The sequence below is a fragment of the Glandiceps talaboti genome, chromosome 12, assembly GCF_964340395.1.
Source record: "Glandiceps talaboti chromosome 12, keGlaTala1.1, whole genome shotgun sequence".
Lineage (NCBI taxonomy): Eukaryota > Metazoa > Hemichordata > Enteropneusta > Spengelidae > Glandiceps > Glandiceps talaboti.
Genome location: NC_135560.1, coordinates 6,225,395 through 6,247,194, shown reverse-complemented (window position 1 = coordinate 6,247,194; position 21,800 = coordinate 6,225,395). Strand labels below are relative to the sequence as shown.

At 34.7% G+C, this 21,800-nt stretch overlaps 1 protein-coding gene across 1 annotated transcript in view; it reads right to left on the bottom strand.

Moving 5' to 3' along the window:
- Positions 1-21,800, bottom strand: part of LOC144443479 (methyl-CpG-binding domain protein 2-like) — a 28,599-nt gene that overhangs the window by 1,406 nt on the left and 5,393 nt on the right. Inside the window, exon 5 of the mRNA XM_078132966.1 lies at positions 20,419-20,595. Within this exon, the coding sequence (XP_077989092.1) occupies positions 20,428-20,595 (168 nt within the window). The 3' untranslated portion in view covers positions 20,419-20,427. The remainder of the gene's footprint in view (positions 1-20,418; positions 20,596-21,800) is intronic.

The following is a 21,800-nucleotide window of genomic DNA, read 5'->3' as shown; positions in this document are numbered from 1 at the left end:
ATCACTTTGACTATTTCTCTTTCAATCTATGAATGAAATATATCTTATCTTACTCAAACATGAAATACACCTTTTCAAACAGATCGAAATTGAAGAACTATTTAGATTTCTTTCTTATCACTACATAACCCATACTAATAATTGAACACTTCTTCAAAGTGTATGATCTCAACATTGATCATTTTGGCAACATTATGAATTAATAATCTTATAAATACAAGAAGTATGAAGAACTATTTGGTTTTCTTATCCTTCAATAAAACATATTGGTATTTGAAAATTCCCCTTAAAACTACTTAATATTAATTCCACAAATTCTACAGATGAAATATATAACACTCAACACTATGAAAACATATACATGTATGTATGGTAGACAGGCTGAGGCAGAATTCTTCCTAAGTTATTGACAGTTTTTTTTCTCTTTTTTTACACCTGGGTATAACATACACATCAGAATATTTCCCAATAGATATGATTTAGATGACTCAACTGAATAATATCACTTTTCACATAAAAATGGAATTATCTATCAAATTAATGAATTTTACTCCTGTGCAAAAAAAATAAGAAGTGAACTGAAATGCTCCCTTGGGTTAGTTTCTGACTTAAGGCATAACAGAGTTATTATACCAAATAAAAAGTATAGTTTTGAAAATAAGATGTTTACCAATACCTAATCAGTTCTCTATGTTGGCTTAAGTTATAAATCTCTACCAAATTTCATATCAAACAAGCCAGGGTTTTTGAGATATTGATATAGACAGCCAGCCAGATGACAGACAGAAAGACAGGCACATACACACAGATGACAGACAAATGCCAGACAGACAGATAGAGACAGATGCCAGACTGACAGACAGACACACACACACAGATACACAGACAGACAGACACACACAGACACACACACACACACAGACAGACACACACAGACAGACAGACAGACAGACACACACACAGACAGACACACACACACACACACACACACACACACACACACACACACACACACACACACACACACACACACAGAAACCAGGCATTTCCCTTCGTGAGGGAATATCAGGAAAACAATACATCCAAAAATCAACAAAATATAGAAATAAAGGCAGAGTGAGTTGCTGAACATGTTACGAGTCACCACAACTGAGTAAGTTCAGTGAAGGACAGAAGACATAAACAGGACATAGGGGCTTCATAAATAGGCTACTTACAAACTATTTTATATGGCTATAAATTGTATAAAGTGACAAAAAACAATCACCCTTGTTACTGAAAGGAAGTATTGACATTGCAGACACCTTGAAGTAGTTTTCACGAAAACACATCTTAGTTCAAAATCAAAATCTATGGTTTCCCACATCCTCACGTATACATGAATTATTCATGAAATATATCTGTACATATTACAGTGGTGTCGCTATCTCGCACACAACTCCTGGATATCAGTCTGTTCACTTCATTAATATACAGCAACACAAGTCTGTTCAATACCGTGTAATAATTCACTTCCATCAAACTTTACTTCCACCTGCTACAAATACATATTCAATTTCACTCGGCTTTCCTTTCTGTTTGTTGATGTGACAACACTTGAAATATTGATGGCATATTACAATGCAGTTACCATCAGACTAAAGGCGTAAAAGTTGAAGTCGTTTTCACGGTAAAAAAATTGAAGGAAAGGATGTTGAACTTTTACAAAACAGACTGATTGTAGACTGTCAAAACTATATTACAGTAGTGATTCTAGTGAAATTGAATGCATGTAATATGTGTATATTAAAGACCCACTGGCTGTAAGTGTATATGTAGCTTATTACCTGGAATATCTTTGACGTTTCCTTTTAATTTTAATTTTCATTGTCATAAAACCTTATACCTTGTCCCAAAATTCACCACAAGATTGACTTGTGGTGTGCTTGCTGGAACATGCCGAGTGAGTGTACTTAATCACAATCCTACAAACTATTGACAAAGCAAATAATACTATGATCTGTGCAGATTCATGACTGTTTACACATGGGCATCAAGCCAGTATTTACACTCTACCATCATAATTAATTAATGAGGTACATTTTTTTTGTAATTAGATGATTGAACTGTTTCCAATAAACAAGGCTGGTATATTTCTGAACAGGCAAAAATTAACAAAAAAACTTACAAGTTACACAGCTACTGCATAGTTGTACTATTTTTGACAGACTGTTTTAAACTATAAACCACCTGTCACAACACATTAAACATCATAAATTCACAGATTTTTCAAAGGTGTGCAACTGTTTCTCAGTAAATCATATTAAAGTCGTCACATCTTATCAAAAGACTGACTTTCAAACAATAACAAAAACGTTGAATTACGAGATCCGTCTCCCCTCCCCTAAATATAGTCAGTGACCTACTTATTTCAAACCATGCTACCTGCATGTATATACATGTACATGTATGTAGCTGTTTTGATCTTTCTCCCCAGCCATCACAAACTAACTGTGAGATCCCTTCATGCCGGTTCAAACCACTGACATCCTCATTTCTGACTATTCCTATATATCAGGTTACCACTATACCGGCCAAACATTCCAAAGAACAAATTCCAAACTGATCACTCCTCCTTCATACATGCGTGTACAAACAGCTCTTAGCAAACAAGTGACTGTCAACCGTTTACAAGACTGCGACAATCTGTACTAGTTCAGAAGGTCAACTCGCCTTGTGCCTCTCGTCTGGTGTCGCTGATGACAATAGCTAGCAACGGTACTAAAAATACAAGGACTGCTAGGACACTGAGCTATGCCGGCATGTCAGGCCAACATACTTGAAATTCTAGACACTTTATTAACAAGTCAGTTTATCAATTAGGAAGTGTTTGAAGGTAGAAGACGATGACTAGATAACCGATGACTGACATTTTGTTGATTTACTGGTTAATCAGTTCTCTGATTTGAGGAAATTGTTAATCATTATCAGAAATTCTGTAACATTTCAACCAAAGTTTTCATTAGAACTGCCACTACCACAACCACATTCTTCAATGTTATCACTACCGTCATGACAACCATGACATATACATCATCACCAACCATCACCCCCACATCATCACCACCACCACCACCACCACCACCACCACCATCAACACCACCACCACCGTCATCATCATCATCATCATCATCATCACCACCATCACCATCATCATCTATTCAAATGTAGCATTTGTTTGTATTTACACTATTTAAAATGACATGCAAATCTACTCACAAAAATGAAGAAATGTAGCAAAATATGAAACAGTTGAAGTACTAACAGTAAATGTTTCTTGATTATACAATTAAATAAAGAGCATGCGACCTTAATGCCATTGCAGTACATTTCAGTATGAAGTATGCCTGCATATTATTATTGACATTTGTGTTTATGATTTAAAAATGTGATGAGGATTAGAAAGTTTGAATTATCATCTTCACCACTGCCGTTGTCGGCACCATCATCATTATTATCATCATCATCGTCACCACCACAAACACCAGTCACAATCATGACAACCATAACCACAAACATTACGACATCCACCATCACCTTCAATATTATATTGTCATTATCATCATCATCACCACCACCACCACCACCACCACCACCACCACCACCACCACCACCATTGTCATCATCACTATCAAAACCCCCCTAATCATCAACTTCTTCAACACTATCACCACTGCAATGAAAATTATGTCAATCATACATACTATTAGCATTTTATCCTTGCAAAATATTTTCAGGAATTCAAATATTGGTGGAATTTTATTACAAACAGTGACCATTCCCCCTACAACAATATCAGATTATCCCCAAAGTATACAATCTATTAACAGAAGACGGCAAAAATTTCACTACCTTACTTGACTAGGAAGTGAACTGTAGCTGACACACAATGTCACAATGATCTGAAACTAGGCTAATAGTACATTCACTTAATACAAATATACCCCACTGCAGGCATTGTACATGTATTTGAAATTGAAGTATGGCATTGGTAATGATGAGACTGCTGGGTTCCTCACAGCTTTGAGCTGGGTAATTTCTTTCATTGCACAGGAAATAAAAACTAAAAAGAAAAAAAATGGTGTATTTCATACTTTCAATTCAATTTTTAATGCCTGCATGAGATGACAGGTGTGAATAATTCCTGTCGTATCTGTTTACATTCAGAGAAAGAAACCGTCTGAAATACTGCTTTGTCATGCGTGTTACTACCTACAGAGGGCGCTGTAACATGTCTGGGAGGAACACGTTGCTTTTCTCAGCCATGCATTATTTCAAGTACTTTGATAATAATAATATGGCCTAAAGGGTCAACTAATCCACTATCTTAGAATCATTATCAATTTTGATTGATGAATTTTCATCCATTTTCCATCCACTAATTGCTAAAAGTAACTCACTAGGGATTAGCTTCACTACATTTGACAAATTACGCTTCAATTAAAATACTCTAGATGAAGTATTGTATGATATGATAAGAAATGAATTAGGGGGTCAGCTGACTCAGACTGTACTGAATAAAAAAATACTACAAAAGTTTTAAAGGTCTGTCATAAGCTGGTTGGGGTTTTTTTTGCAATAATTTATTGTATCTGTAGAAAGTAAAGTACATATCTGTATTAAAGTTTGATAGCTTAAAATAAAATAAAATAAAAATTTGCTGAGTGATACACAACAAGTATATATAATATATATATCATATGTGTGTGTGTGTGTATGTATGTATGTATGTATCTATGGATGGATGGATGGATGTGAGTGTATATGTATGTATGTATGTATGTATGTATGTATGTATGTATGTATGTATTTATGTATGTATGTATGTATGTATGTATGTATGTATGTATGTATGTATGTATGTATGTATGTATGTATGTATGTATGTATGTATGTATGTATGTATGTATGTATGTATGTATGTATGTATGTATGTATGTATGTATGTATGTAGTAAAGTTCACATTTCATATTTCCAAAAGCTTTGTTGATAAAGTTACCAACATCCTTCATTACATTAGTTTGGGTATGACATCTATAAAGTTGACAGTTTGTCAAGTACATGTACATTTGTATAAAGTAAAACTTGCAAGAATTACACTGATTCTGAGTTGTGTGTCGCCAGTAAGCTTAGATTTAGATATCCGACCTAAAGATCATACCCAGGGGAACAGCACAAAAACAAGTTTAGTTGGGTATTACATCAATAACGTTGACAGCTTGGCAAATAAAATAAAACATGAATAACATTGATTCTGAGTTATATTTGTATCACCTTAGCTATCCCTTGCATCTTATCTTAAGATCATATCCTAGTAAACAGCACAGAATCAAGTTTATGTATAAAGTATTTCATACTTTACCATAGTAAATAAACACACCACCATAGATAAATAAATAATGTGACTGAATTATTGAATGCATAATCTTATTGAAGGTGGTTGCTTGGTGAGGTTAACACCTCAGCCTTAGTCCTAGACTGTAAGATACATTGTATTGTTGAGCTGCTAGCCCTATCAAGATGAGTGCTGGCTGAGCGTGGCATGAATGTCTGTATCTTACAGACTACCTTAGTCCCTGTTTTGGGTTGAATATTAAGTTTGGTCCTTTTGAACTTTACCTTCTCTCAGCTTTGAGTTGAGATTAGTTATAGTAACTGACCTTTTAATCTACTCTGTATATCATTTGACAATACCATATCAACTACAGGCAGGGGATTGAACTTGATTTATCATTCACCCTTTAAATACTGTCTTTATCTATTTTAACACCTTTATGCATCAACTATAAAATGGCTAAATCCAAATTAACACCTGTGAACAGGTAGCCTGTCCACTGTGCTGTCGAGATATATCGTTAGTTGGTTCGTACCTCCTAGTCCTCATATTCTCATACACGAGAACTAGGAGGTATGGCCAACTTATGATGTATCGTGACAGCGCAGTGGATAAGCTGGTGAACAGGCTAAATCTGGGAATATTAATTCCTCCTTTTGGAGACGGTAATAATCAATTTTGGATTGTACATGTAAGTATTGACAACTTTAGAGTGATATCATTATCTTAAGGTATTGGTTGCAGAGACAGCCCAGACACTTGGCTAACCGGCTTGACAACGCAGTTCTCAGTATGTTGAGCCTCCGCAGATAGCCAAGTCTGTGGCCTACATGTACTAAAGTGGAGATACCTTCATGGTTGCAATGACTCATGTTCACCTTATCTGCTATCATTTACCAAACACAATTATTACATAACTAACGATCACACCACTACAAACCGTCGATAAGCAGATCAATGTCACATGTTAACTCTCTTATCTTTCTCACTAGACAACTGTACATATTAAAATTCCATTACAAAAATAGACACTTTTATAATTCATGAACACCATTCATTAAGAGCTAATCAAAATGTAATCAAGCAAAGAGGCGTTAATGGCATTTCTTTTCTGCTTCTAGGCATTCAGCACACCTCAGTGATGTCAGGGTTTTGAAAACATTATTTGATTTATGGCTATACAGTTTTTTTGTCAGCTTATGATATGATCCAGGTTATTTTTCATAATATTTATGAAAATATTTCACTTCGTAAGAATTTTAATAACATTGATCACTTTAAAGCTACATCAGCTGTACCTAGAGTGTTGTTTTGTGATTGGACAACCAACTATATATTCACTGAAAATTGTTAAAATATCAATAATTACACACTGTACATGTTAATCAGGGTTTAATTTTGTCCATATATAGTATGGTATCAGCGTGAAATTGTTATCATGTTGAGGGCGCTCTTTTTAAGGTGCAGACCCAAAAATCAATCTACATGTAACTGGATTTATTGTGCCATACTATGTGTGCAGCTGCACAGATACATTTATCCATACAGTTAGGGATTAAGTCATAACATGTAAGAAGACTGTTTTAACAAACATGCCAGTTGCTGCTAGTGCAGCTTTCATTATTGTAAAACTTGTCAACTTATTTTCATTGACATTGAAGTTCGATAGAAAGTTCAATATACCATCTACTCTGTGAACAGTTTTCCATTTCTTGAGACAGACTTAAGAAACTTACTTTTGTTCAAAAAATTCTGCCAATGGCGGTGTTGCAGAACTGTCCACCCAATTTATTTCAGTTCGTACATTTTTATCATATAAAAGGGAAGTACAAAGTTCATTTGGCAGATATTATGTCAATCATGATGATTGCTAGAGATTACAAAGATGACTACAAGGTGTTCATTTCTACGACATCAAACTATTTTTAACGTCAGCTGTGCTAAAATCGGTTTTCCTACAATACAAGCCTTAAAAATTACAAAAACAGTCTTGAAAATTTATTGAAAACTAGTGTACTGAATACTATGACATATATATCCAGCAGAGCTTGGAACTTGGCAAGTTATTGATTCTCCCTGTGAAAAATTTCACGTTTCCTGCTCACTAGACTACAAAGCTGAGATCTATCTTTTTTCCATAAATTATTACACTGTATAAAATTTTAATATGTTATTACATGTGTGAACCTCTGTTCAAAATGAATGCATCAGAGGGAAATACGTTGAAAGTGATTCATTAAAATTTCACCGTTGTCTACACTGAAAGCAGGAAGCGATAGATTTTTTTTTTAGCATTCTGGTGGGACAAGCGAGTGAAATGAAATATTAATTTGCTATGTGCAGTACTGTCAGGAGAATGAATATTTATTGGTCGTATCTCAGTATTTTATCGGCTTGAGAGAACACAGACAAAAAAAATCAATAAAGTAATGCATTGCAGTCTTGAATATATCACAAGTATTAATAACAAATCAAATCTTTAATATCTAACATAGAAATATGACAGGACCTGAATATGAATGCAAATGCAGAACAGCAAGATGAATTTTGAAAAATAAAGATAGCACTAAATAAATAAATAAATAAATAAATAAATAAATAAATAAATAAATAAATAAATAAATAAATAAATAAATAAATAAATAGATAGATAAACAACAAGAATCACTGATGATGACTGATGATTCACCTTTTACCCACCATAAAATCTGATTAACCTTTGAAGGTGATTCACTTGTCTACGTTGACATTTTTCAAACACAATTTTTTTCCTGATCTGGAATCAATGCTACTTGAAGTATTCTCTTGAACTTGAAACAGTAATCTGACAAATAGTGGTTCATTTGTATCAATGTGACAGTTTAAACTAAGAGAATTATGGGGGGAAGGGGAGGGTGCAGTACCCCCTACTGTTTGCCTATGTGTATGCCTATGTACACTTGAGTATGAAAACACAGGCTTCATTTTCTACACCGACTCTAAGCTCAATGCACCAACAAAATACAAATGTCTGCAGAGTAAATACAAACTATATGCCATGCATGGTCATTGAGGAATTCTAATTTCTAGCATATGAATTATGTCATAATTCATATGCTAGAAATTATCATAATGATATACACATTTCAATCTGCAGGTTGAAAAAAGGCTATGACAAGCGATTGAAACCAAACAAAACTATGAATTTCACTTATTCCTTGGTGAAAAAACAAAAGGAGATAGGTTTTCATCTGACATTTCATCATTTATTGTCGTACGTTAACACACCATTGCTAAGCAGATGTAATTTTACAGGTAACTTCACAAGAAGTGTGGGATTCTTAGATCCCAGTTCAGGTGTTTCCATGGTCAAAACATGCACATATTAAACAGTTAGAAATCATTAATTAATGTGTTATTTGGTTGTATAAATCATTGCAAGGTCAAAGTAAAATATTTCATTAGCAAAGTGTCGCATTTATTACATTTCACTTTCAAATACATATGTTGAATCAGTTTTTGTAGGTCAACTTGAATAAGCTTAGAAAGTTTTGAGCGATCACATTGACACACACAAATCCCTGTACAGTATTACAATGAAAGTAATAATTTCATTATGATTCCAAATCCAAATTGCAAGTATGAAGTCATGAATTAAAGGAAATTACATAATTATCATCAGTGCACCCCCCACCCCCACACTCTCTCTCTCTCTCTCTCTCTCTCTCTCTCTCTCTCTCTCTCTCTCTCTCTCTCTCTCTCTCTCTCTCTCTCTCTCTCTCTCTCTCTCTCTCTCTCTCTCTCTCTCTCTCTCTCTCTCTCTCTCTCTCTCTCTCTCTCTCTCTCTCTCTCTCTCTCTCTCTCTCTCTCTCTCTCTCTCTCTCTCTCTCTCTCTCTCTCTCTCTCTCTCTCTCTCCCTCCCTCTGAGTGCAAGAGATGTCAACCCATTGCAAAAACAAGCCAGAGATCTGTATATTGACAGGTCTCCAGATTCTAATAACCAAACACGAACAAGTATTCTACAATAGGTCTTTGGAAAATTTGCATTGGTGGAGCTCTACTTCCTGTCTGTGTGTACCTTGGGGGTATACATGGTACAGGTTACTTGAGTTAATCATAGAGCACTGCTGCTTTCCTCAATATCTGAACAATACGAAAAACATCCCTGATTTAATACACTTCTACAGAATACCAAGGGACAAAGCTCTTACGAAATGGTACAATTTGGTGATCATACCCCAAACTTGCATGAGCGCACTATATTCTCAATTTCCTGTTTGCAGTCTGGAATGCCTATTCAGCATCACCCAAGAACTGTCAAATGTCAGGGCTAGTTTCAATGGATAAAAAACCTGTACACAAACAACCCGTGGTCCATCTGCTCTAGTTTGTACATCTAAACTAATCATTATACATTCATACAGACAGCGTTTCGTAATTTATCAGAAAATTTAAAAGCATTGTTATGGGAATTCAATCACAGATTATTTTACTTGCCACAAACTGTCAACAATATTTATGGGTGAAGATAAAAACTGAATAATGGGTCCAGTTTGACTCCATAAGACATTATACTTTGTCTTTATTCAAAACTTCACTCATATCATAAATAATTTCTTTGTAGTCCATGCCTACAGAATGCATTCTAAATATTAACAGTAATACTCTCCACCAACACTGACAGTGCTTTTCTTGGATAGACACATGTACTTCATACAGCATAATCCACTTTCTAAAATTACATTTCATAAGGCATACATAGTATATTTACAAAGTAAAAATATGTAGATACCATTACAAAATAAAGAATTGCTTCAAATGACCTCCAAACACAAACATAGACACAAGCACACATACATGTAATACACATGATGCATTATATGCCAGCCATCCATCCAGCTGACTGTCCCATCTGTTCATCCATCCATCCATCCATCCATCCATCCATCCATCCATCCATCCATACATATACATGTACACACACACACACACACACACATACACACACGCATACATACATACATACATACATACACACACACATAGTCACATACACAGTCACACACAGACACACAGACAGAGACAGACACAGACACACACACACATACATACATACATACATACACAGAGACACAGACACACACACAGACACACACAGATACATACACACACAGACACAGATACACACACACACAGTGGTATATGCATATTTGGAGTACTGTCAACCTCAAAAAATTTGATGACTAATCATTAAATGAAATTACTAAGTAATAGAATTATTAATGGGAAGAAGTAATCAATAATCAATGTTTAACTATGACTCACACAATTAATCAAAACCATGAACACACACAACATTCTACATGTAGATGTTGAAGAATGCAAAAACCATGTTCTAACCTAAATTTCCACAGATCTTATAAATGGCAGCATACCTCCAATATATTAATATACATGTATTGGAATATCTGAGGTTTAAAGAAACCCAAAGTCTTCCAAAGATACATGAGTCTGGAATTACTAATGCGGCCTGTTTACCCCACATAAGTCTGGAATTACTGATGTCTTCCAAGCTGTTTAACCCTACATGTACATATTCAGTCCTCCCACGAGTCCAGAATCTTTGATGTCCTGTTTAACACCCATGGCCCACATTGAGTCCCGCGTCAACGATGCCCTGTTTAACCTCACATGAGTCCAGAATCGTTGATGTCCTGTTTAACACCCATGGCCCACATTGAGTCCCGCATCAACGATGCCCTATTTAACCTCACATATGAGTCCAGAATCCTTGATGTCCTGTTTAACACCCATGGCCCACATTGAGTCCAGCGTCAACGATACCCTGTTTAACCTCACATATGAGTCAAGAATCGTTGATGTCCTGTTTAACACCCATGGCCCACATTGAGTCCAGCGTCAACGATACCCTGTTTAACCTCACATATGAGTCAAGAATCGTTGATGTCCTGTTTAACACCCATGGCCCACATTGAGTCCAGCGTCAACGATGCCCTGTTTAACCTCACATATGAGTCAAGAATCGTTGATGTCCTGTTTAACACCCATGGCCCACATTGAGTCCCGCATCAACGATACCCTGTTTAACCTCACATATGAGTCAAGAATCGTTGATGTCCTGTTTAACACCCATGGCCCACATTGAGTCCAGCGTCAACGATGCCCTGTTTAACCTCACATATGAGTCCAGAATCATTGATGTCCTGTTTAACCTTCCTGGCCCACATATGAGTTCAGAGTCAACGATGCCCTGTTTAACCTCACATATGAGTCCAGAATCCTTGATGTCCTGTTTAACACCCATGGCCTACATTGAGTCCCGCGTCAACGATGCCCTGTTTAACCTCACATGAGTCCAGAATCGTTGATGTCCTGTTTAACACCCATACCCCACATTGAGTCCAGCGTCAATGATGCCCTATTTAACCTCACATATGAGTCCAGAATCCTTGATGTCCTGTTTAACACCCATGGCCCACATTAAGTCCAGAATCCTTGATGTCCTATTTAACCTCACATATGAGTCAAGAATTGTTGATGTCCTGTTTAACACCCATGGCCTACATTGAGTCCAGCATCAATGATGCCCTATTTAACCTCACATATGAGTCCAGAATCATTGATGTCCTGTTTAACTCTCCTGGCCCACATATGAGTTCAGAGTCAACGATGCCCTGTTTAACCCCATATATGAAGTCTTGACTTGGAATATCAATGACTTCCCAGGTTTTCCTGTTTCCATCAAAAAACTAATCTCCTGGCCAAACAAATTCATGTTTTATTGGATGCCATCAGGGTGTTGACACAACAACTAGTTACTGTTTACATTGTAATTTTCTATGGTTCATTCTGCCATAATCATCAATTTAGCTGTCACTGGTACTAATGTTTACATTCATAATAACTAAATGATAATAATAATGATCCTTATATAAAAAGACAAAGACTGAAGTGTGCAGTCGAAAATTTCAGGTACAAATTTCAAGTTCATGTTTGGAACAGAAGTTCAGTTCAGTTCAAAATAATATGTATTTATACTGGATAGTTCATAGCATTTATTAGTGCTTGTCTCCCAAGAAGTACAGTGAGGGCTGTCATTCTGTGGCTCAGATTCACAGGATATCAGAGTACCATGGGGAAAACCTATGTTGTGCGGTAGAGTCAAACTGAATGATACCCTTCTAACAGCATGCATTTTTGCGAGCCAGCGCACATATTCCTGCCTCTTGGCGGGCACGTTTCAGACAGTGCCGTAAAAGAGGCCGTGGTTTACGATGTTGATAGCATGATATATTTACAATCAAACCAAGACTTAGAGCTCAAACCCCAAATGCAATGGTTAAGAGACCCTATAACTTCACTTATCTTCAATTCATTATTACATATCTGATATGGGTAATCACATACTGTAAATTGTACATTAACAATTTCAAATCCAATATCTTGTCTCTTGACACAACTTATCAAAATGGTCAATGACACTGCCTGGAAAAGATGAGCGTGTTCTAACTCTGTAACAACTTTCTGAACTATAACTGAACTGTATACGTGCATATTTCCATTTACATAATACCAAGTATTACATTAAAACTGTGATGCATTTGATTCGTGTTTGAACAGAACTTGAATCAACCATTGTTGTACTTTCAAATTCTATATCATATCTGGCAAGAAATCAATACACTGACTAAACTAATGCCAATGTTGTATAATTTAGTGTGGTAGGGACATGCAATAGTCTAGATGCTATCCGTGGCTTTGAATCCTTCTCCACATCTCTAGAGGAATGAGAAGCCGACTTGAAATTCCAAATTCTTAAAAAGCCACCCACAGTCATTAAACATCATGTCTTTCTTGATCAATCGATTCATTCTGCCCAATGATAAGTTTGTGTTAATTGTGGGCAATTACATAATGTCCAAATATGGTAAACTGTCATATATATCATTGTTTACATCATTCACATAGTTGGGGTTCACTCATTTGCATAAGCAACTTTTGGTTTATGACTTCTCCTTCCTCGAGACATGGAGAAAGACTCAAAGTCATGGATAGCCACTAGACCAGACAAGCAACTATTTATACAGCGTAGCCATAACTATACTGGACTTTATTTCAATGTTCTTGTACAATCATCATATCAAATGAACATATATCATACTAGTTACATGTACATAAATATGATATGTTCTAACATCTGTTAATATTATCAGGTTATGAATTATGCTTATTTAATGGAAGATGAAAATTCACCAGCTTGGGAAACTGACAATGTATGATTAAATTTTAAATTTATGGACAAGTACTATTCAGTTCACATCCTCCACCAAAGAGCTGATCAAAAGATTGAAAAGGCATAAGATATTGGTCAACATGCTCAACACATCATGTACATCTGCTTATAAATCAGGAAAGATGAAGAATATGGAACATGAGCGTACATTTATGTGAAAGAACTTTTTTCTTAAAATACAAATTTCACTTTGTGTTTTATGCACTGTAGAGCCAACACAAAGATACTGAAATCATGAAATATTGACCATCTGCTAAAGTGTAAAAGCAAGATGCAATATACAAATTGAAACTGCATATCATCTTCCTGTGATCACTTTTCAATGAGGTGGATATCACCATACAATATTTTACCCACAATTCCCTCTGATTTGTTCTCTCACTCATAATCTTCAATTCAGACAAATCTACCAGTGTACCTGAGTGAGACCGTTGTGAAAACATTTTTGTCCTTTTCAAATTGTAGTTTTGTCACTGATAAGTTTTTGAATACTCCTTTCCATCAGTTCCAACATCAATGATTTTTTGTACACAGAGATAAAAATTTTTTTAATAATTTTTTCAACCGACTTTCTTGAAAAACAGGCGGGAAATCTAAGGAAAATATTTGCAACTGTTATGTCTTCACCAAAGATCTTGATTTCTCTGAATACATGATGTAGGTATAACAAACACAATTTAAATGACTACCAACGTTGGTGATTACTTGATGTTGAAAAGTATTTTATCAAACGCATGTATTTCGTTTAGTTGTTCTTACATTGATCCACAGTTTGCAATTTTCATTTTGATTCTTAATCATACTTGTTTAAATGAAATTGTTACGCATTAAAATGTTCAAATAATATTGCTTATCTCAGAAGTTATTAAATAAGGAACGTCTACGCATACAAGTAAAACTTAATTAAACGAGAGTTATGGGTAAAATATTGAACAGTGGGTAATATACAACATGTAGAAATGAACCCTCAAACTACAGTATGATCTACATGTAGATGTATGTACAAGAACTGTGTATCAACTGACCGAGGAGAGTACTGTGTCTTCATGGGCCAGCAATTCCAGAATTGGCTCCATGGTAACTACTGCATAATTTATCAAACAAAAAACTTATCAAGGCAGAGGTGTCCTCATGAGCAATTTTTTTGAAAATTGGCTCATGGTAACTAAACAAAAACACCCAGTCAGAGGTTTTTAGGTACAATAATTGTGTGTCTAGAGACTGAGGAAAGTGCTGTGTCTTCATGGGCAACCAATTCCAGAATTGGCTCCATGATAACTAAACAAAAACTAACCCGGTGAAGGTTTCTTATAAGAACTGTGTATCTGAGGAAAGTGCTGTGTCTGGGGCTGTGTCCTTGTTTGATATATCCAGCCTGGGAGTATCAGTGACCTAATTATGTCAATAAACCATTTACTATATAATGTGTACCATCACAATTGCAAATGGTTATCTCAAAGGTTAATAGCTGATGCACTGCCATAAAACTATCATAAATTGAAATAGAACAAACACAATATCAATCACAAACATACTTCATCACAAATTTCCACCACATGGACCTGACTGTCAAGACTCAAACCCTATCTACCAGCGGAAGCATTTGCTTGTGCACATTTCACTACCAGTAGAGGAAAACAGGATTAACTTCTACACTTGGTAATCAGATTTTGCCAAATGTAAAATTAACTGTGTAAAATACAATTTTTTATTGATTTCCATTGATCTAATAAGACCACCATCTTATATATTTTGCAGTTCAAATGCAATGTTTAGTAGTCGACGTGTCCTGGACTACTGCTAATTTGGTAGTCTAGATACAATGTTTGGTAGTCCGTGTCCTGGACTACTGCTAGTTTGGTAGTCTAGATACAATGTTTGGTAGTCCGTGTCCTGGACTACTGCTAATTTGGTAGTCTAGATACAATGTTTGGAAGTCGATGTGTCCTGGACTACTGCTAGTTAGGTAGTCTAGAACTTAAATGTTTAGTAGTCTATGTGTCATGGACTATTGCTAATTTTGTAGTCTACATGCAATGACTGGTAGTCGATGTGTCCTGGACTATTGCTAGTTTGGTAGTCTCGAAGCACTGTTTGGTAGTTTGTGTCCTGGACTATGGCTAAATTTGAGCCCTGACTTTATTAGCTATACTACACAAGTTGCATTCTCAAATTCAATCACCAATGTTCAAGTGTTTCTGTACAGCAAACTAAAATTCAAAAAAAAAAATATTACAAGAAATAATTTCCTGTCACATTGACTGACATACAGGCTTTTACAAAATAAGTGGTAAGCTACTTATCAAAAAATAGAGTACAGAGAAGATACTCTAATTCTACTAATAATTCATTAGTAAAAGCTTTTGTAAAGGTTTCATTTCACTACATTCCAAAATCATGTGAATATTTCATTGAAAGCTGTTGTACTTTGTTCAATAACATATCAATTTCTGAATATGAAATTCATTTTTACATCTAAATTGACCTGACATGATTCCCCGTTCCATGACCTTAATACTCATAATTGACAAGGAATTTCAAAAAAGAAATATCACCATTAATTAGTAAACTTATTAGTGGTGATAACTTTCAACTATCAACTGAAATTACTACCATATTTTTGCTACACAGCTGTTATAAATCATCAAGTCTCCATGGATCTATGTATTTTTGTTCATATCAGCCATCATCCATCTTTGTCACCAGGTAATGAGCTAGTAAAAGAGGGGTTTTTTTTGCCAATATACTGCCAAACACAGACTCACTACATAAATTCATTAAATTAATTAGCTGTTGACAGACTGTTTGATTGGACCGATCTATAATATATACCGACAGCTGCATATAAATGAGGAAAGTAAAGAAATGCTATGCACGACTACATTTCGAACTGTCATCATAGTTGTGTTATTTTTAAGTTTTTGTTGTTGTTTTTGGCAGGGGAGGGGGAGGGATGGGGATGTTTGAATCTCATAGGTTACAAACATAAATAATTGTGCAGCAGAGCTATAGTACCTGGTCTAGAATTAAACAATGAACCTATGGCTACTTGTAATAAGAAAATGCTAACTGGAAAATGTGGGACTGAATTTCTGGTCTTTAAATGATAACAGAAGACTCAGAAATTCTAAATGCTTTCAATTCCACACCAATAAAGAATTTGAAATGTCTGGGTGTGGGAGACTCAAGTGATTGTTTGCAACATTTCCAACTGTAAAATTACATGAATCGATAGTTTCACTCAATATTTCGTACTTTACAACATGATCACTATTTTGCATAACAAAATATATCATTATTTCCTGTATATCTACACTTTTATCTTCAGATTATACACACTGGAATTGTTTACTTGTAAATGTTGGATTTAGAAGACAACAAAGAAAGAGGAGAGTGTCAACAAAACTTGAGTTTCACAAAAAGCTGTTCAGCAAATGCATTCAGAATTCTCGGTACCTGTGATAACATTTTACCTCATGCTAGAGGGTCAAAATAGAACAAGAAGGTTGACTCCTTCTCAGTACCTGTAATACCATTTAATCTCATGCTAGAGGGTCAAAATAGAACAACAATGTTGACTGATTCTCATGCGCGTCAATCTGATTAAAATCCGATGTACATGTAGATGTCGGCTAGTCGTTCATTGTTATTTCACCTCGGTATTTTTGCTTGAATTAACCTTTGCGATACATATTTATGTTTTTGTCTTGATGGCCGCCTCTAAAAATGTATCCCGAAGCAGAAGGTCAATTCAAGCAAAAATACCAAGGTAAAATAACAATGAACGACAAGCCGACATCTACATCGGATTTCAATCAGATTGACGCGTGCCTATACTAGTGTATGAAAAGCATGTGGTGCAGAAGTTATGGTGTCGACCAAAAAATGAAATAGTCATTATTTTTATGACACACCTAGGTGGTAGAATTCTATTTCAGGTACTAAGAATTATACAAGATTCAAGAATTATGGCATTATGTCAATTCCTATTGTTTGTTTACCTGTCCCAGTGTCTGTGAATTTGACAGCGTTTTCAATGCATGCTGACAGGGGTGATAATACAATGAGTTATACACCAAACCTCAATTTATTAAATCTATCAATTCTTAATTTGACAGACTTCTATCAAAATAGTGATAAGAGAAATCACTACAAAATAATGACTAATTACCAATCAAGCACATTAATTTATTATTATCATCATCATTATCGTTATGAGTTCAGAATTGCCTTAATACATACTTGGGACGTTTTTTTTTACTGTCATATCAAATCATGAACTAGGTAACATTTAAATTGATAACCTATGAGACAGTACTACACCTTCAAATTTAATTATTGCTAATTGCTAATTTCAAATTGAGAAAACTGTGCCATATGATGACCTGCCAGTGATGTCGTAAAATTTAACTCTTGCTGCTAAAAAATGTTTTGTTAATTTCAAATTGGGTAAACTGTACAATACAATAACCTGTGAGCAAGTACTAGATCATCAAATTTAACTATTGCTAAATGTGTTGTTAATTTCAACTTAGGAAAATTGTACTAAATAATGCTAATATTCAGTTATGTCAATTGGGAAAATTGTACTACACGATAACCTGTGAGCGGGTACTAGATCATCAAATTTAACTATTGCTTAAAAGCTACACTAGCTGCAACTGGGATAATCTTTTCATCAAATAACCAAATATATATTCACTAATAATTGGCCAGTTACTTATTAAAAGACATTGTATCTGTTTATTAGTTGTCAATATTATCCATAGGTGTCTTGAGCAAAAACTTGAATCTGTCACCACGTTAAAACTGCACTAGTTTGTAACGATAGTATCCTTTTTCAATCAGAAAACTGCAATTTGTTCACTGAAAAGTGATAAAATACCAATAATCAGACATAATACATGTTAATCAGTGCTTGATCTCATCCATTAGTATTGCAATAACTGGTTTAAATCATGATCGCCGTTGAGGGCGCTAATTTTTGGGTATGGACTTTATTTATCATATAAACAGCTACAAAAAATATGTTCACACATAGATGATTCAATACTGTTTAGGGTGTGCAATATTATGAGTAAAAAGTTATTGTATCTAACAAAACGTTTTTTTTAAAATATGTTCATTTGCAGCTAGTGCACCTTTAAATGTTTTATTAATTCAAAATTAGGGGCTATCTAGAAAAGATAACGATAAGTTGCAAAAAAAAGTCCCTGTAGTAATGTAATGATTAATCCTTTTCTCTCTATCTTGTCACCAGTTATCTTTCCAAAACTGTAGTTACATATATAGGCAATATATTTAAAATGATTATGAAAATTGCATGACTACTAGTTGTCAAAAGAGTGATATCACACAAAACACTGTATATTCCGTTTGCCCTTTTTTTGAACACATTTAGAGATTCTGGCCTGCAGATGTTGACGATGACAACAATGATAAGGCGACTAATCAGTGTCCTTGTAGACATTTTTTGCAGCCTTCAATATTGCCTTAACATCTACTTCCAAGGAAAATTTCAATAACAGATAAGGATATAAAATTACTAGATAAGGCTACGATTTATCTTTTGCCTAATAGGGTTATAATTGTTGATATCTAGAAAGTAATTTTTGTATGATATTTGATATATCTTATTTAACTTGTCGTGACTGCTGGCTATAAAATTATGCTGTAGAAAAATGTAACAGTCAATAACAATTTCCAATATGATGTATGAACACCAGGACGTTATATGTCACATACTGATCAGTAAGTTATCCTTGCAACTATACATAATTAACACCCAAGATACAATATACTAATACAGTATAATACAATATTGCCAGTACATTTGTATATTATCAAGACCAGTCTTATTTATTATCTAAGTTTAAATAGAAAAATGATAATGCAGGAATGAATGGAAACAATTTCACATGTAACGAGAAATGTGCATGTGTTTTCAGTATTTAAGAGTTATGCCATAAATACAACTGGGTGTAAAATTGTTGTCTGCTGCTACAAATATTTGTCTGTATCATCATTCACCAACAATGGTTTTCTTTCATAAGTTAGAAAATATTTCTTAGCCTTGACAACGGAGGGCAGTAGTCAAGACTTGCTGATATTTAACATGTTCACACAAACAACAAGCAGTCTTTGGAATGGCAATGGTAGGGCGCCCTCTATAGACATCCTACAGGAGTAGCTCACCCTAAACATTACATAAGTTGACATCAAAAAAACTACACCATAAAAATTGTTTTTGACTTTCTAGGTTATAAAATGAAGCATTTGTAAATATTTCTTTTTTTAAAAGTAAGGTAAATGCTTTCAAGGGCATTTTTTGTTCACCAATCAAATTGTACAAAATATTCTACACATGCTGCCTTCAGGATCAAACTTAATTCACAGCAAAAGCATATTCTATTTGGTTATCAGGAAGGACACTCTCTCATAAACGTGTTTTACTACCAGAAACGCTATTTTGTAAGAACAATGACACACAAAATTTGCGTGATGTGAAATCATGAAATGTATCTCCAACAGGAAATATGTGAAAATATTTGTATTTCCTGGAGTGGTATTCCCCTTAATACGAAACAGACTAAGAGGTCCATGACATCGACAAGCATATTTGGGTCAATGTTTTGTTATTCAATCTTGCCTTACAGTCTAAATGTATATATGAATAGAGGGGGACTACCGATGGATGTTGACATGAAAGACTACACATTCACATTAAAATAGTCATAATAATTTACTTACTATTTGAATTCATTCTGTTGACAATTCAATATCTTCTGATAGCAACTGTTCCAGTTTCCGTCTGGCAGCTCGTACCTTGTCCTCTTGTTTTTTGATATCGGCATCAGTTACAACAAACCTTGGACAGAGTGGTTGGTCTGTGTTCAAATAAACTCCAGGGTTTTTTTCTATGGTGGCCTGTACAATAAAGAGTAAACAAGCATCACAAAAATAGCAGAATTCACTAATTGCACAGCTTAAATGAATTTGAACTATGTACTTCGAGACAAAAAGGTTGTGGTAAATGTGATGCTAGGTTTTCTTATAAACCCCAACAGAAAATCCCCAAAATGACCAAATACATCAAGTGTAGTTGGGTTGCTTTACAAGATTCAAAGGTTTAATAAGTTACAAAGGTGCTCAATTTATTACCCAAAATCACATGTACATTGATAACAGTAATCAATACAAGTGTAATAAACTAAAGGAATAAATAAGTCTGACTGGACTTTTCCTATATGTTGATCACAGTAATTAATACAACTGTACTAAAGGCAGAAAAATGTCTGACTGGACTTTTCCTATATGTTGATCGCAGTAATTAATACAAGTGTACTACAGCACAGGCAGAAATATGTCTGACTTGACTTTTCCTTAAAGTTGATAGCAGTAATCAATACAAGTGTACTAAAGGTAGAAATAAGTCTGACTGAACTTTTCCTTTAAGTTGATAGTAGTAATCAATACAAGTGTACTGAAGGTAGAAATAAGTCTGACTGGACTTTTCCTTTAAGTTGATAGTAGTAATCAATACAAGTGTACTAAAGGTAGAAATAAGTCTGACTGAACTTTTCCTTTAAGTTGATAGTAGTAATCAATACAAGTGTACTAAAGGTAGAAATAAGTCTGACTGAACTTTTCCTTTAAGTTGATAGTAGTAATCAATACAAGTGTACTAAAGGTAGAAATAAGTCTGACTGAACTTTTCCTTTAAGTTGATAGTAGTAATCAATACAAGTGTACTAAAGGTAAAAATAAGTCTGACTGAACTTTTCCTATAACTTAAGTTGATAGCAGTAATCAATACAACTGTACTAGAGGCAGAAATAAGTCTGACTCGACTTTTACTTAATACAAGTGTACTAAAGACAGAAATAAGTCTGACTGGACTTTTCCTTTATGTTGATAGCAGTAATCAATACAAGTGAACTGAAGGTTGAAATAAGTTTGACTGGACTTTTCCATTTTTTAAATCGTTACATTTAGGCCCAAAAAATAAAAGGATTTGTTTCTCGTCCTTGCACACGTCATCTAAAATCATGCACGTCACACTTTTTTATTTCATTTTCCCATTTTCGCCAATATCTACTTTCCATATTGATGGCAAAACCAAACAGTTTGAG